The 13580-nt window shown below is 48.2% G+C and overlaps 1 protein-coding gene across 1 annotated transcript; it reads left to right on the top strand.

Moving 5' to 3' along the window:
* Window positions 1-11205: 11205 nt before the first annotated feature.
* LOC122187055 (interleukin-20-like) lies at window positions 11206-13195 on the top strand. The gene is made up of 5 exons (XM_042884255.1): window positions 11206-11364; window positions 11459-11524; window positions 12221-12373; window positions 12882-12956; window positions 13058-13195. The coding sequence occupies exons 1-5, from the start codon at window positions 11206-11208 to the stop codon at window positions 13133-13135; spliced, it is 531 nt and encodes a 176-aa protein (XP_042740189.1). The 3' UTR covers window positions 13136-13195.
* The last annotated feature ends 385 nt before the right edge of the window (window positions 13196-13580 follow it).

The raw sequence follows: 13580 nt of genomic DNA, 5'->3' as shown, positions 1-13580 counted from the left end.
CTCACTACCCATCAAATCTTTTGTGCTTAGACTCTGCATTTTTTTTTTTTTCTATTGCTTGCTTCTTGTAAATCTAAATGAGGCGACAGATACAAAGCGAAGAAGGAAAGGTGCTGTGTGAGCTCACATCTGCATTTCACAGCCACTTTTTATTTTTAGAAGAATGCTCTGCTCTCGGGGGAAAAAGTGTTTCTATATTTAAGTCTCTCTACAGGTTGACACCTCTGATCCCCAGCACTGAGCATCACCCAGCAGCACTGCGTTCAGTGAACCTGTCCAGGTGCTCCTCACTCCAGCATTGCTCTTCCCCAACCTGCTCAGACACTGTCACCTCCTTTAGACCTGTGATGCAAGCATGCAACACTGTGAATCTTTCTTCCTCTTTCTTTTTAATGGAGTTAAAACAAAGTCAGTGTGATGCTCCAGCTCTCAGCCGATGTTTTACCCAGGCATTACCACGGTCAGCCCTGTGCACAGCGCATGGAGACACAATGGGGACTTGGGCTCCTGGTGTCAGTTCTGCATGCTTCCCTGCTAGTAATGATAGCAACTATCACTTTCTTGAAGTGTTTCCTAGCAGCACGTGCTGAGTTTTATTGCACTGTATCATGGGACCCGCTCTTTGCACATTGATGTGCTCTGCTCACGTGTCCAAGCTGGACACGAAACCTTTTCTTTCTTGTTCTTGCATGCAATTTTGTTTCCAAGAAATGGACAACAGTCTCAGCTGAGCCCCCAGCTCCATGAACCGGGTGTGCTCTCCTCCCCACTGATAAAAGTGACCATTGCAGTGCTGAAGATAACTCCACTGACGTCTCTCTTCCGTTTTCCTTTCTTTCATGCTCTCTTTCTGCACAACTTTATACTTGTTTCCTTTTGGTGATAAGGCTGTTATCCAAGAAAGAGAAAGCAGAGATTAACTTGGCCCTTCTGGGGGCTTCTTTGAAGGCTTTTCTGCTATTTGGAAGTGGCATTCTCTTTATGCTGCCTCCAGCTTATTGCCTGGGACAAATCACTCCGATTCTCATTTCTTTCACTGCCCTGAGCCTCCTTCAGTGTGAATTTGCAGACCTCTGTGAAGGAGCGTGTTACAACTAACGCTGGAAAAAATGCAAAGCATTCCTTATACCATATATTTAGATTTCATTTAGAAAATGAAAGAGAGGAAAGTTTTGTGTTAGAACATGCATGAGTAAGGGCAGATGAATTATGTATTTGTAATCAGGTGAGGTAACTTCTCCAAACACAGCAGCGAGGGGTTTTGCCTGGTTTGTTTTCCTTCTGTTGGTGTTGCACCTTTCCCAAGGGCTGGGAGGGAGAGTTTTCCCAGTGAATCACCGCATGGGCACAGAACTTCTATTTGAATCAGAGCGCGTCATGGAGACTGTGCCCCGCTTTTCTTCCCCTGTTTGCGTGCCTCGGCGTGGTTTCTTCCCTTGACCACCAGCAATGAGGTTTGGAGGCCATGAGGAAGGAGAAGGGCAGCAGCTGACTCAGACCAAAATGTGTGGTGTTAAACATAACCCGTGTCACTGTGGTGTCTCACAGCTCTGTGCTTTCACCCCAAGCTGCAAGATCTTATTTTGCATTCACTCCAAGCTGCCTCAGGTTGGTAGAGCCGTGCGAGCAGGACCCGGTGGCCTCTGAGTTCCATGGGGAAACCAAAAAACCAAAACCTGAAGTGGCAGCACCTGGATCTCACCCCGTTCTCTGCGTATGTGCAGCTGGGGCCAAAGCGGTGATTTCAAGCCCCCTGGGTCGGTGCAGTTGGGGGAACCCTGCTTGCAGACCGTGCCACGCTTGCAGGGCGGCTCAGCGCTGCGCTCGCGGCTCGGCGTCGGCATGGCGAGGCTCGGGCTCTGGCCATGGTGCTGACTGAGGGGTCCCGGCCCGGGGTCGTCCCACACTTTCCTTCCTGCCCGAGAGCTGAGCTCGTGTTTCCAAACTTCCCTTCTTCTCAGCAATCGTTGCTCTCCGTGAAGTCATCTCGGTTCGACACCCAGACCATACTGAGCAGCTCCCTTATGCAGTTCCCTCCTCCCTGTTTTGGAACCTGCTTTGTTTTTCAGCTGCACAGCGTGTAAGCCAGTTGCGTCCATTCCACAAAGGAAACTGCCCTGCGCACGCACGATGCTCGCTGTGTTTACCTGTGTTTCCTTCGCCATGGCAGAGATTTTGACGGTGCAGTTTCGCTCTGACTCACCACTGCTTACTGCTGTGGAAACGCATTGACTCTGCAGTACTACGAAGCATTTGCATGAATGAATAAAGCACCTTTCCTAAAGAGTGTCCGAGGACGTGGGTGTATTTCTAAACCTTTAGGAAACAGCTTTCATGATTGCCAAGAAGATCATTTCAGGAAGGAAATGTTACTCAAAAGCCTTTTGCACTCTTTGATGCTGGCAGCTTCCATAGGGGCAACTTCTCCCATTTTTTTTCCCCCCTGGGTCTCAATCATTGCCTTTGGACAAGGGAACATGGTGTATTTTATGCACTATTATAGATACAGCTGCAGGAATTGCCTAGATCTCCAGGCTGCTTAGCAGCATGTTTCTTACCCCAAATTCCCCACTTCTCATCCATTTCTATTTGCTGTCAGTGACGCCAGGGAAGTGGAGGCTTTGCTGCCCTTCATTCACCCACTACGAAACACCCATTGGCTCTCTTGGCAGCACCCTCTCTGATGACTAACAGTTCCTGACACATGAAACACATTGCTTTTCCTTCATGATCTTTTGCTGGCAAGGTACAAAATTGGACTTTTCACTTCTGGAAAGCAGCTTTCTAGCACTTGTTGGAATTTGCAGCTTGACTCATCCCAACCTCAACAGGTAAATCCCAAATTACTCGATGGCAATTTAACCCACGTCATTAATTGTATCGTCATGTAACCTCTAAGAGTCCCAGAATCGATTACTAATCATGAATAGACACTTTGTTGTGACCTCTAATGCAACTTCTACTATGACACAGTCTTACATAAGAATTTCTTGGTAGGTCCTGAACTTCCATCTGAACTAAACAAAACTGGAATCCTATCCTAAAGACATTGGGCAATGGAGATTTTGAACTTGCGATATCTTTTCCAATGAGGTGAAGGAGCGAGCTCTCAAAAGTCATAGAACTGAATTTCTAAGTAGAGTCTAAATAGAATTTCTAACTGGAGTTTCTAGAGTCATTAGGAATGGTGCTGAGCACTGTTCAGTGCTGTGTTGTTTAACCAGCAGCAGCTCAGCACCAAACAGCCCATCACCCAGTGGGATGGGGGAGAGAATTGGAGAAAAGAAAGAAAGAAGTAGAGATAAAGTAGAAATTAACTGTTTTCTAAGGTAGAAAAAGAAGAAAGCAGCAGCAGTAATGATGACAATAATGTATACCTAAGGAAGTGATGCAGAATGCAGTTGCTCACCACCTGCTGATCGATGCCCAACCAGTACCTGAGCAGCAGCTGCCACCTAGCCAGCTCTCCTCTGTTTTATAGCTTTCAGCAAGATGTCATATGACACGGCACATACCTTTGGCCAATTAGATCATCATCCCTCCCTACACCCCTCACTCCTTGTCTCCTTGTGCACTCCAGCTCATTTCCTGCAGGAGAATAGAGAGTACAAGAAGCTGGAAGACTGAAACACCCCTGACTGTGCAGCACTGCCCAGCAATGTCTAAAAGATCAGTGTATTACTAATATAGTTTTTCTCCTCATCTCAGACACTGTGAAGGAAATCATCTCTGCCAGCAGGTGTAAGACCAGCATGTCATGGTGAGCTGCAGCTGACAGCACCTTGGCGGTGCCACCTTCCCAGCCCTGCGCTCCCAAATGCTGGGCATGAAGCCGTGGGGTTTTTTTTTGCTCATTGCATGCAGCAAAGCAATTGAGAAATCCTGGGTTTTCTCTGCCAGCCCATAATGTTCAGAGCAGCACGTGCTGGTTGTGATGTACTGTGGGCACGCGTTGTGCCCGTCACCCCACAGCCCCTGGGATTCCCCCCGTGCCACTGTCACCTGCCCCCAATGGCAGTGGGACGGAGTGGGGGGGACTGCCCATCTAGCATTGCTGTGAACTGGGCACGGGTTTTGGTGACATGGTATCATTGGACAGAATGTGGTGTCCGAGTCAGGCTGAATTACAGCTGATATTTCCAAGGCAAAGCCAAGGAATGAGTTTCACGATGCAGATTCCCAGTAAAGTCACCCCAGATTTGCTGCTGGCACTTCTGCTCCTTCAGAAAACAATGCAGGAAAATAGAATTGCTCAAGTTTTTCATTCTCTTGCATTTTCTTATTTTAAGCTGACAGCCTGAATTTAGCAGCCACTTTTTAGTTCCCCCAAACTGGGAGATACATGGTGACCGTAGGCTGCACTTTGCTTCTGTGCAACCTAATCAGCATTTGACCCCCTGTGTCAAATGTAGGCAGAGATTTCTGAAAAAATATAATGTCCACACGAATGCAAGCATTCTCATTAAATGTAAAGTACTTCCTGCTGGGTGCTTAGAGTGCAAACATGCAAAGATCAGCAAGAGGAGAGCTGCAGCAGCACTGCTTTCCATGTCCCTTTGGGCATCTGTAAGTGGGAAGTTGGAGATGAATCTGAATGGTGGAAACCCCCCCAGTGCTGAAATAAAAGCTTAAAAAAAGAAGGGGAGGGGGGGAGGGGGGTGGAAAGAAGAAGAAAACAAATCAGAAGTGAACTTCCCCCACTGGCTGCTGCCTGCTTGGGACAGAGAAGCGTGGCCATTTGTTTTCTTTTCCTTCTGTCTGACCACATGTTTCCAAAACTGTGAAGTCGAGGAAGAGCTTTTGTTGGTGACTTTGTGTGAGGCTGAAATGTGCCTCAATGGATGGAGTCGCCTTTTCCAAGGGTTTGTATGGAGAGGCACACGCTGGGGGTGGGACAATCCCTGTGCCCTGCTGGGGAGTGCAATGTGAGTGAGCCCTTTGAGTGGTGGAATCCTTCCTGGAAACGTTTCCCATGTCGATTTGCCACATTTTCTTTTTCTTTTCACATTTCCATTAAGAAATAATATGTGAGATGGGAAATCCTTCGCTCTCTCCCTCCTTCTGTGCTCCTCCCTGTGGGCACAAAGCCTCGAGGCTGTGAAATCTACACCCTGAGCTGCACTCAGGGCAATATTAACCCCAAACTGAAACTTGCATGTGAGCATCGGGTGATGCACAGCTCATGCACTGAAACGTGTTTCGGTTTTGGTGAAAGGTAAGTGGATGGGAGTTCTGCCTGACCATCGGGATGATTCATTTGTTCCCCAGATAATTGAAAAATCAAGCTGATAGCTGTCAGTTTCTCCTTTATTAGGCATCATTTAGTGCCTGCGCTGTCAGCACGTTTCGCACTCACAGGCAAACGTGGTTCTATGAGGCACAGTGCTCAAATGTGGGGCTGAGTGAAGATATCTGAAAGACTGCAGCTGGCAGCTGCTCCTTCCTCTCCTGGACGTCTCTGCTCAATTCTAAAGCTGCACCATTCAGAGATTTGTTTGCTCAAAGCCTGCAGGGAGTGGGGGTGACTTGGTAAAAGCAGTCCCTCTGGGTACCAGTTCCCACAGTGGCTGCACCCGGTGCATATCACAGTATTTCCAGGCTGGTCTGGGCTCTCAGCAACCTGATCTAGCTGCAGATGTCCCTGCAGGGGAGTTGGACTCCATGATCTTTAAAGGTTCCTTCCAACTCTAAGGAGTCTATGATTCCATATGGCCTGGTCTTACTTGTGGAGGACATGACCTCCATGTGAGAAGTGATGCTACATTCCAGGGCTGTCATTTGTATTGTCAAAATGAAGAGCTTTTCCCCGGTTGTGGCTGTGTTTTATTTCATCCCCCTTGTTCACCACCCCCATCCATTGCAGGGCACCCACAGACCTGGGTGCTGCCTTGCTTCTCCAACGTGAACTCGATGGGACCCCCTCCACACTGCAGGAACACAAGAAACACTGCAATAGATGGTAAAAAAAAAATGCAAATCCTGATTGCAGCTCTGGTTGCAAGAGAGGAAAAAGGTTTGAAATTAGAACCAAGCCTATTACATCCAAATTCGACAGGGAAAATGGGTAGGGGGCCTCTTGTGGGTTTTGAAAGTAGAGGTCAGTGTGCTTCAATTGCTTTTCATGCACAGCTCTGCCCCCAAGGAACACTCCATAGCACAGTTTCATTTCCTCACGAGGAGCTGAGCCCTGCTGCCATTGCAGCTTTGTGTTGCTGCCTCCTCTTGCCTTGCATCACTGTCACCATTTGTTAGACAAGCCCAGTCGCTAATATGTCAGACACCCACATCAAAAAGCTCCTGAAACCTGTTGGAAACTGAGAAGCCTCATTGATTAAGGCTGGGTTTAATTTCGTTGGCTGATTTGAGTCTCTGATATCAGGGATGTGTTTGTTTGAGAATGGGTGCGTAGCTCAGCATGGGTGCTGAACTTTGCACCGTGCATCAGTGGGAGCTTTCATTCATGCTCAGCAGCAAGGCAGTTTTTCTCAGGCTCTTTAACCCCAATTTGTGCTGCAATGCTGATTTTCTTAACACGATGGGGAAAAGGGAAGAAACCAACCATCAAAGCTCACTGTGAAATCTTGATGAGACGATCACAAGCTCACCATGCGCTCAGGCAGGGACTGCAAAGCCTGAAGGAAACCCTGCAGGCTGCTGTGGGATTGGGGCAGGAGTTCTCTGAGAGTAATTTGGTTCCTCATCTGACTCCTGGAGTTGGCAGGAGTGAGTTCCCTGCCTCATGCACGCTTGGTGCACCTGCCAGGATTATGATGTTGAGACGTGCCTTGTGAGTTTCCCTTTGAGGAAGATGGAACTGATGACAACCAGAACACGAGTTCATGCTTTATCAAAGCTGGGTTAGCAAGTATTTAACCCTCACCACCCCCCCCACCCTCCTACTCTGGTGACTAAATTAATGGTTTTCTTCAGAACAGCCGTGCCGATGCACAAAACCCCTCCGCAAAGATGAATCTTAGAGGAAAAAAAACTAAAAATCTCTAATTTTTTTTTCTTTTTTTTTTTTCTTTCTCTTTTTTGCATTTATTTTTAACCTCTCTATGTAAAATCCTGGCTTGGTGGCAGCACTGCCAAGAATGAATCATTTGTGTGACATCACACCGGCACGGTGAAGGCGGTGGCTGAGGCAGCGGCACTTTCTGTGACGTGCAGCCAGGATTTGGGGGGCAGCCAGCAAGGACAGCAGGACCCCCAGAACATGAGAACGTGTGGGGATGTGCTATCGCTACCCTGCATGGCTGAAAGAGCTGCAGGGTGATGGTGTCCCCCAGAGGATGCTCTGCAGTGGGGTGGTGTCACACTGTGGGGATGCTCCCCCAAAGCCCTGTGGAGGTGTTGGTGGTGGGGCACGTGCTGCTCTGTCTGCATGTATGATAAGCAATGACATCCCTGGGCTGTGTGTCGGTGTCCTGGCCTTCCAGGTGAAGATAAACTTGAAGAAAGAACCATGCCTGGCAAGGTGGAACACCTACAGGACATTCCAATGACAAACTTCAGGGCAGCAGCTGTGGGTAGAGGATGAGTTAAGTTTTTGGGCACCTTTCACATTCACCCTGATGTAACCCCAGCACTGCCACCCTGCTGATGGCAATCTGGGCATCAGTGTGGGTCTGTCTCCCTTTGGGCATCACTTGTCCCTGGTGCTCCAGGTGAAGCTGAGCCTGGGAGGCAGAGAGCAGCATAATTTCAGAATTATTAAAGTGGTTTTGGTTAGAAACGTGACTGAGAAGAGGGCACACTCTATACCACACCTATCAGCCAATTACTCCACGCAGAACTCTGAGTCATTTGACGAGTTTACCGAGAAAAACAATTTTCTACTTTTGTCAGCAGCTGTGGCTGAGCGGGCGGTGCTGCTCTGATAGCAGCTCCCTGGTTTCTGTCGAAAATGGATTGCACTCATTAAGAGAGAGCAGAGCAGTCAGATTTTCAGGGCTTGGATAGAGCACAGCAGAACGTTTCCACGCGAGCAGCAGCTTACGAAGCACGGTGCTGAGGTGGGGATTGTCCTCAAGGCAACCCTGGGGTTTGGAGCCCCGTTAGCTCCAATGGGGCTTGAGATGGGCTCTGGATTTGAGGGTCAGGCAGTAACTTGATGATGACCCTTGACATATGATGGGGTCTAGGTTAGCTGCAGGATCACCAATGGAGATGGCAAACTCTAACCTGTGCTTTTCTCCAACATTTGCCCTGCCTGGCTGAGTTGGTTTTTGTGAATGCTCTCCTGATGCATGGCACAAATTGCTCCCTGAGCTCTGATATGGTTGCAGCTCTCTGCTATTACATCTGGATTTTTCTTTTATCAAAATGAGTGCTGGCATTTCTGTCATTCATGTCATCTCATTCTGGTGATCTGTGTATAAATCATTATCAGCTTCAGATCTGATATGATGGAGTACCTAAAACTGCTGTGAAATGAGTAATGCAACCAAACGACAAACCAAGGATGGTCTGCAAAGCATTATCAGCTCTTATAGCATGAAACTACATTGAGATGTGCTATTGAAACATACATTATCACTCTGAAATCCTTTACTGGAAATCTAGACTTAACACATGTATGTGGTCAGTCATTGACAGAGCAGCTCCTATTCAGGTCAGAGAATCTTGGTGGTGGTTTTTTTTTCTTATTTTTTTTTTGTTTGGTTGCTTTTTAGGGTGAAATAAAAGCTTCTGGATCTCTGAATGACTGTGGTGTTGGGTCAGCAGGGGCTGCTCGAAGTGCTGCTCAAAGGCTGCTTTCCTCTTTTGATTTCAGATTTGGAGGCAAATTAGTGATGCACAGGGCTCGTCCTCTTACCTTGTAACCCCTGATCATGGCGGCAGTGGAGATGGCACAGCCTAGCATGTACTGCTGTGACAAGTTATTTGGGTCCAGCTGCTTTCTGTGCTGCCTGGAAGGACAGAACAGAGCCACATCCCCAGGGTGCAGCCACACATCAAAGCCTGAATGATGCTGGAGGTGCCCCAGGCACCCAGTTCCCACTCTACCATCTGATCTCAGCTGCATCATCACACTGCGCTTCAAAAATCCCTATTTCTTTTTTCCTCTTCCTTCCCAGAGAACATGAGCCACAGCTTGCTGGTTTATTGGGCAGATTCTGCTGCTGCAGTTGGCACGTGGTCCAGATCTTCTGCTGTGTGTGCTGAGAGGAGAAAGCAGAGCATCACCCCATCACCCATTGGCTTCCCCAAAGGGTGGATTTTGCATTGAGTTTCTCACTCACTGGTGCTTGGCTCACCTGCCTCCTGGGCACCAGTTACCAAAAAGGAAAAAGTTTGGTTACCAAAAGGAAAAAAGGAGAAGTCCTTTCTTTCATCTGCAATTTACATAATGAAGTAAGAACTCACTGCTCTTCCTTCGTTTCCCTGCAGGGCTGGGTGTGCAGTGGATGCCTGGGAAGCTGCAGGCACGTTTGGGTTCTTGCGTGCCTCTTCCTCTGCTCTGAGCAAAACTTTTGTTGCAATTTTACGAGCAGCAGCTGGGGATTTGGAAAGGAAGGTGCAGATAAGAGGGCATGTGCTGCTGAGGCTTGCTCCAAAGCTTCGACAAGATGACATGCAGCCTGAGGTGGGTTGGAGCTGCCTTTGGCTGGTTTCCTATATAGGGACCAGGGAAGAATGGTGAGTGCATTTGTGGCCATTTTAGCTGTATACAATACAGCGATCGGCCTGGGCATAAAGCCTATTTGCCTGCCCTGATGTGATGATGGATTGAGTTTCTTTATCAATAAATTACTCACCCAGCAAAACCCAATGGCCCACAGATGTTCACACCCCATCCCTGCATTGCAACAGTGATGTCTCCAGGCTGCTGCTCTGCACCATAGGATGGAGGTGCCCCCAGGTCCACCAGTGCATCCCCATTGGGTACAGGCAGCCTGAGGAGTTTATTTAGCTGCTCATTAGTTTAGGGGCTGAGCATGGCTGTGTCCAGCAGGAATGAACTACCAACCAGCCTGGGCTGTATGTAATGATCACCTCCATTACCTGTGCTCTTGGAAACCATCTCGTGACCCTCAAGTTTTATTGTACCCAAGCATCTCTGTTCCCCAAACACTGGGGACGTACTTGAGGATATGAGCACCCACACATCCCAGAAGCAAGCCTGAGAGCCAGGTCCCCCTAAAACAAAGGATAAAAGTCCCACATGCCAGGACAGTGCTGGAGGGGGCTCAGCATCTTCCCAACCCCTGCTGCAGGGCCAGATGCCTCCCACCCAGGGACACCCAAATGGCTGGAGCTGCCACCCCAGCGCGGTGCTTCCCCTCACTCCCATCCTCCCAACGTTCTGTGCCAGCATCTCCCGCCCCCAGATGGTAGGGAAACACCTGTGGGTGAAGGAGTCAGTCCCTATTGCTGGCTAATTAATTCAGTGAACTGCAAAGGGAAATAGGTGCCGGGAAAAGCAAGAAAAACCCCAAAAGTTAATCCATGAGCTGTTTCCTCCCAGCGTCTGGATAAAAACGCGTCCTTTGGAGCTCTTCGGGACAGACGTCGGCAGGACGGATTGACCCTTGCCAACAGAGCAGGTAAAGTGCTGGTTTTATCCTTCCATCATGTGTCTGTATCTCCTGTAACGAGGTTTTGTAAGGGCTTTATTTATGAACGTCACTGTGAACACAACCTACGTTTGAAGTATCCCTGCTGCTCCATAGGGAAAGCGTTCTCCCTTGGGAACAGCCTTTGGGGTTTGCTGCTTTTGGTCACGCTTTCAGCCCTGCTGTTCCAGCTTAATTTACCCGTGCTTACTTTTTGTTGAGATTTGTCTATTCACCTGCAATTTTTGCTGTTTTTTGTTGGTTTTTTTTTCCCCCCTATTTCTTTCTTTTGGAATCTTTTAGGAACTCTTCCTTCTTAGTTTTTCTCTCTTGTAACTGGCAAAGAAGAAATGGATAAGAGCTATCAATCAGTGTTGCTTTCAAACATACTTACATGCATGTGTACCACCAGTACTGTATAAAATGTGTGTTCCAGAAATAGTTTAGCTGTTGGCATGTCCCTACAAACCTCCCTGTCAGATGTATGTTCCCCCTGCAGTCTCATTTAGTCACTTACGTCTATGAGGTGAGCAATGAATGCTGAAACGATTCGTTGGAAATCTTACTAAGAACTTTTTTGTGTGTGTGTGCTTTTGATTTTTATGTAGAGGGAAGATTGTGAGGATTCTCAACAGGTGCTGCAGGCATGCTGGGCTCCTGTGTGCTGCTCTGCCTCTGCTCCATGACCTGCTGCCTCACCCTGCTGCCGGCAGCTGGGAACACGATCCTCCGCTTTGGCCCCTGTAGGATTTCAGTGAGCATGAGTGAAATCAGGGCTGGCTTCACCGCCATCAAAACCAACATTGTAAGTCCTGCTGTGGGCTCCTGGGGAGCAGCTTGTGTTCCCATAGCCTTGCAGTGCCAACAAGTCCCTCATTGCATCTCTCTCTTCCACACAGCAAGCCCGGGACCCCATCAGGACGCTGAGCATCCTGTCCCATCCACACTCCCTTCACAGGGTCCAGGTGGGTGCCATCAATGTCCTGCTATGCTTCATTCCTCCCTGCTAACCGTGTTCAGGGCTGGGAGCTGCTGGGTGATGCAATGGCGTCTGAGTTCCTGTGAAGTGCATGGGAAGAAAGGGCAGGGCAGGGAGGAGGGGTGATGTAAAGGCGTGAAAGGAGCTGGGGGTCCTGCAGTGGTTTCTGCATGGAGAGAGCTTGATGCTTCTCCAGAAATGTGCACAGCACCCGAATGGGTGTCCAAAAACTGGGAGACACAGGGCAGGAGAGAGACAGGAGCAATGGGTGGTGGAGGACAGCATAGGTTGCACTGCTCTGGAGGGATGGGAAGGGCAGGGAAGGGCCTTGCTGGTGTTCCTCGCCCTTCTTTCTCTGCAGGGTGGTGGGCTGAGAAATATAAGTAAGGCTTTTGCAGCTCTCCTGCTCCAAGGCACTGCACTTGGGCCACTGCTTCATGCCTCTAACACCCAGCTACAAAGCCAGCTCATGGGTTTGGTCACTCAGTGAGGCACGCTGAGGGTGGGACTGGAAAATCACTCTATATCTGTTATCAGCGTACCTCAAGCAGAGCTGGAGAACGTTTATACACCACTGTCAGCTCCAGTGATGGGTGGCAGAGATGTTTTCTTCTAGCGGTGGGAAGAAGGGCAGTGCCCAAGGGTTTGAAGCACATGGGGAAAGAGGAATTTGTCCCTTAAGCCTTCAGATAAATGCTGCATGGTCCACAAGGTCTTCAACTTCTACGTGGACAAAGTCTTCAAGCACTGCCAGACTGAGAATTCCTACATCAACCGAAAGATCAGCAGCATAGCCAACTCCTTCCTCAGCATCAAAAGGAAACTCGAGCACTGTGTGAGTCTCATGTTGCTGAAGTTTAGTTTCAGCTTTGGCATTTGGTATGCAAATAAACCCAAGCGTTTCATAAGTTACAAAATCTTTATTTAGAGGAAAGCTCTTAACAAGAATAGGAAGAAGCACGGTGAGAAGGGTTTGTGCCTTCATTGAGAAGTTGATGTATGTGCTCATTCACTGCCATGGCAGTGACCAAAACCAGCACTGGGTCTGCCTGGGTGAACTGCTCTCAATGGAGCCTGATTTCAGGACCTCAGATGGGTTCTCTGTCTGTGTTAAAAGCAATCTCTCATCCTTAAAATGCTCGTATTCAAGAAACGTGCAGGTGTTGTACTAAGGGACGTGGTTTAGTGGGGAAGCATTGGTGATGGATGGATGGTCGAACTGGATCATCTTGGAGATCTATTGCAACTTTGGTGATTCTGTGATTGATTCTATGATTGATTCTGTGATTGATTCCGTGAAAATGAAACCCTTCAGCTTAATGAATTCAATTTTGTTTTTCTAGCATGATGAAAACAAGTGCTTGTGTGGACAGGAACCCACTGAGAGATTTAAGCAGATACTTGTGAACTATGAAGGGGTAAGCTGATGATTAAGCCTAGTAATTAATGCAGCTATTCAGCCTCATTACACTTGGTGGTATCACAGTCTTTGCAACCTGCTCCTTTACATCCCTTTCAGCTGAATGTCACATCTGCAGCAATGAAATCCCTGGGCGAGTTGGACATCCTGCTGGACTGGATGGAGAAATCCCCATAGAGAGGAACTGTGTGCTAACAGAGCTGCTGGGGGGCTGCACACCTCGGGAATGCACTGTCCCAGAGCCATTTCTTGCTGACTGTTTGATCAAGCACTGAGTGTGCTGTCGGGCACAGGAACAGGCACACGCATCCACAGGGTCTTGCATTTGGATGGCAATGTGGAGTTGGCTTGAATCAACAGTGTTCACATCTCCGACTTCTATCAAACAACACTTTCCAAAGGGAGAATTTTAAAGAGTTCTCTTTAGCAGGCAATAAGCTATGATAACTTAATAAAAGTATTGTTTTGAATTATCAACTCTTTGCATGAGGGCTGTGTGTTCACGAGCACTGAGTGCCTGACTGAGCTGCTCGCATAGAGCTGATGTTACAGAGCTGCATTTGCCACTCTGGGCTCAGCTTTGGCTGAAAGGAGGCAATGGGTGATAAACACTTGCAGAATA

The sequence above is a fragment of the Lagopus leucura genome, unplaced genomic scaffold (assembly GCF_019238085.1).
Source record: "Lagopus leucura isolate 7727_CA_CO unplaced genomic scaffold, USGS_WTPT01 Super-Scaffold_100043, whole genome shotgun sequence".
Taxonomy (NCBI): domain Eukaryota; kingdom Metazoa; phylum Chordata; class Aves; order Galliformes; family Phasianidae; genus Lagopus; species Lagopus leucura.
This window is presented reverse-complemented; position numbering and strand designations above follow the sequence as displayed.

Bases quoted from the DNA above. Each gene is read 5' to 3' on its own strand.
- LOC122187055 (XM_042884255.1), top strand. From the start codon at position 11,206: ATGCTGGGCTCCTGTGTGCTGCTCTGCCTCTGCTCCATGACCTGCTGC. The intron at 11,365-11,458 runs GTAAGTCCTGCT...TCTTCCACACAG, and splicing joins CCGCCATCAAAACCAACATT to CAAGCCCGGGACCCCATCAG. The intron at 11,525-12,220 runs GTGGGTGCCATC...TTGTCCCTTAAG, and splicing joins ACTCCCTTCACAGGGTCCAG to CCTTCAGATAAATGCTGCAT.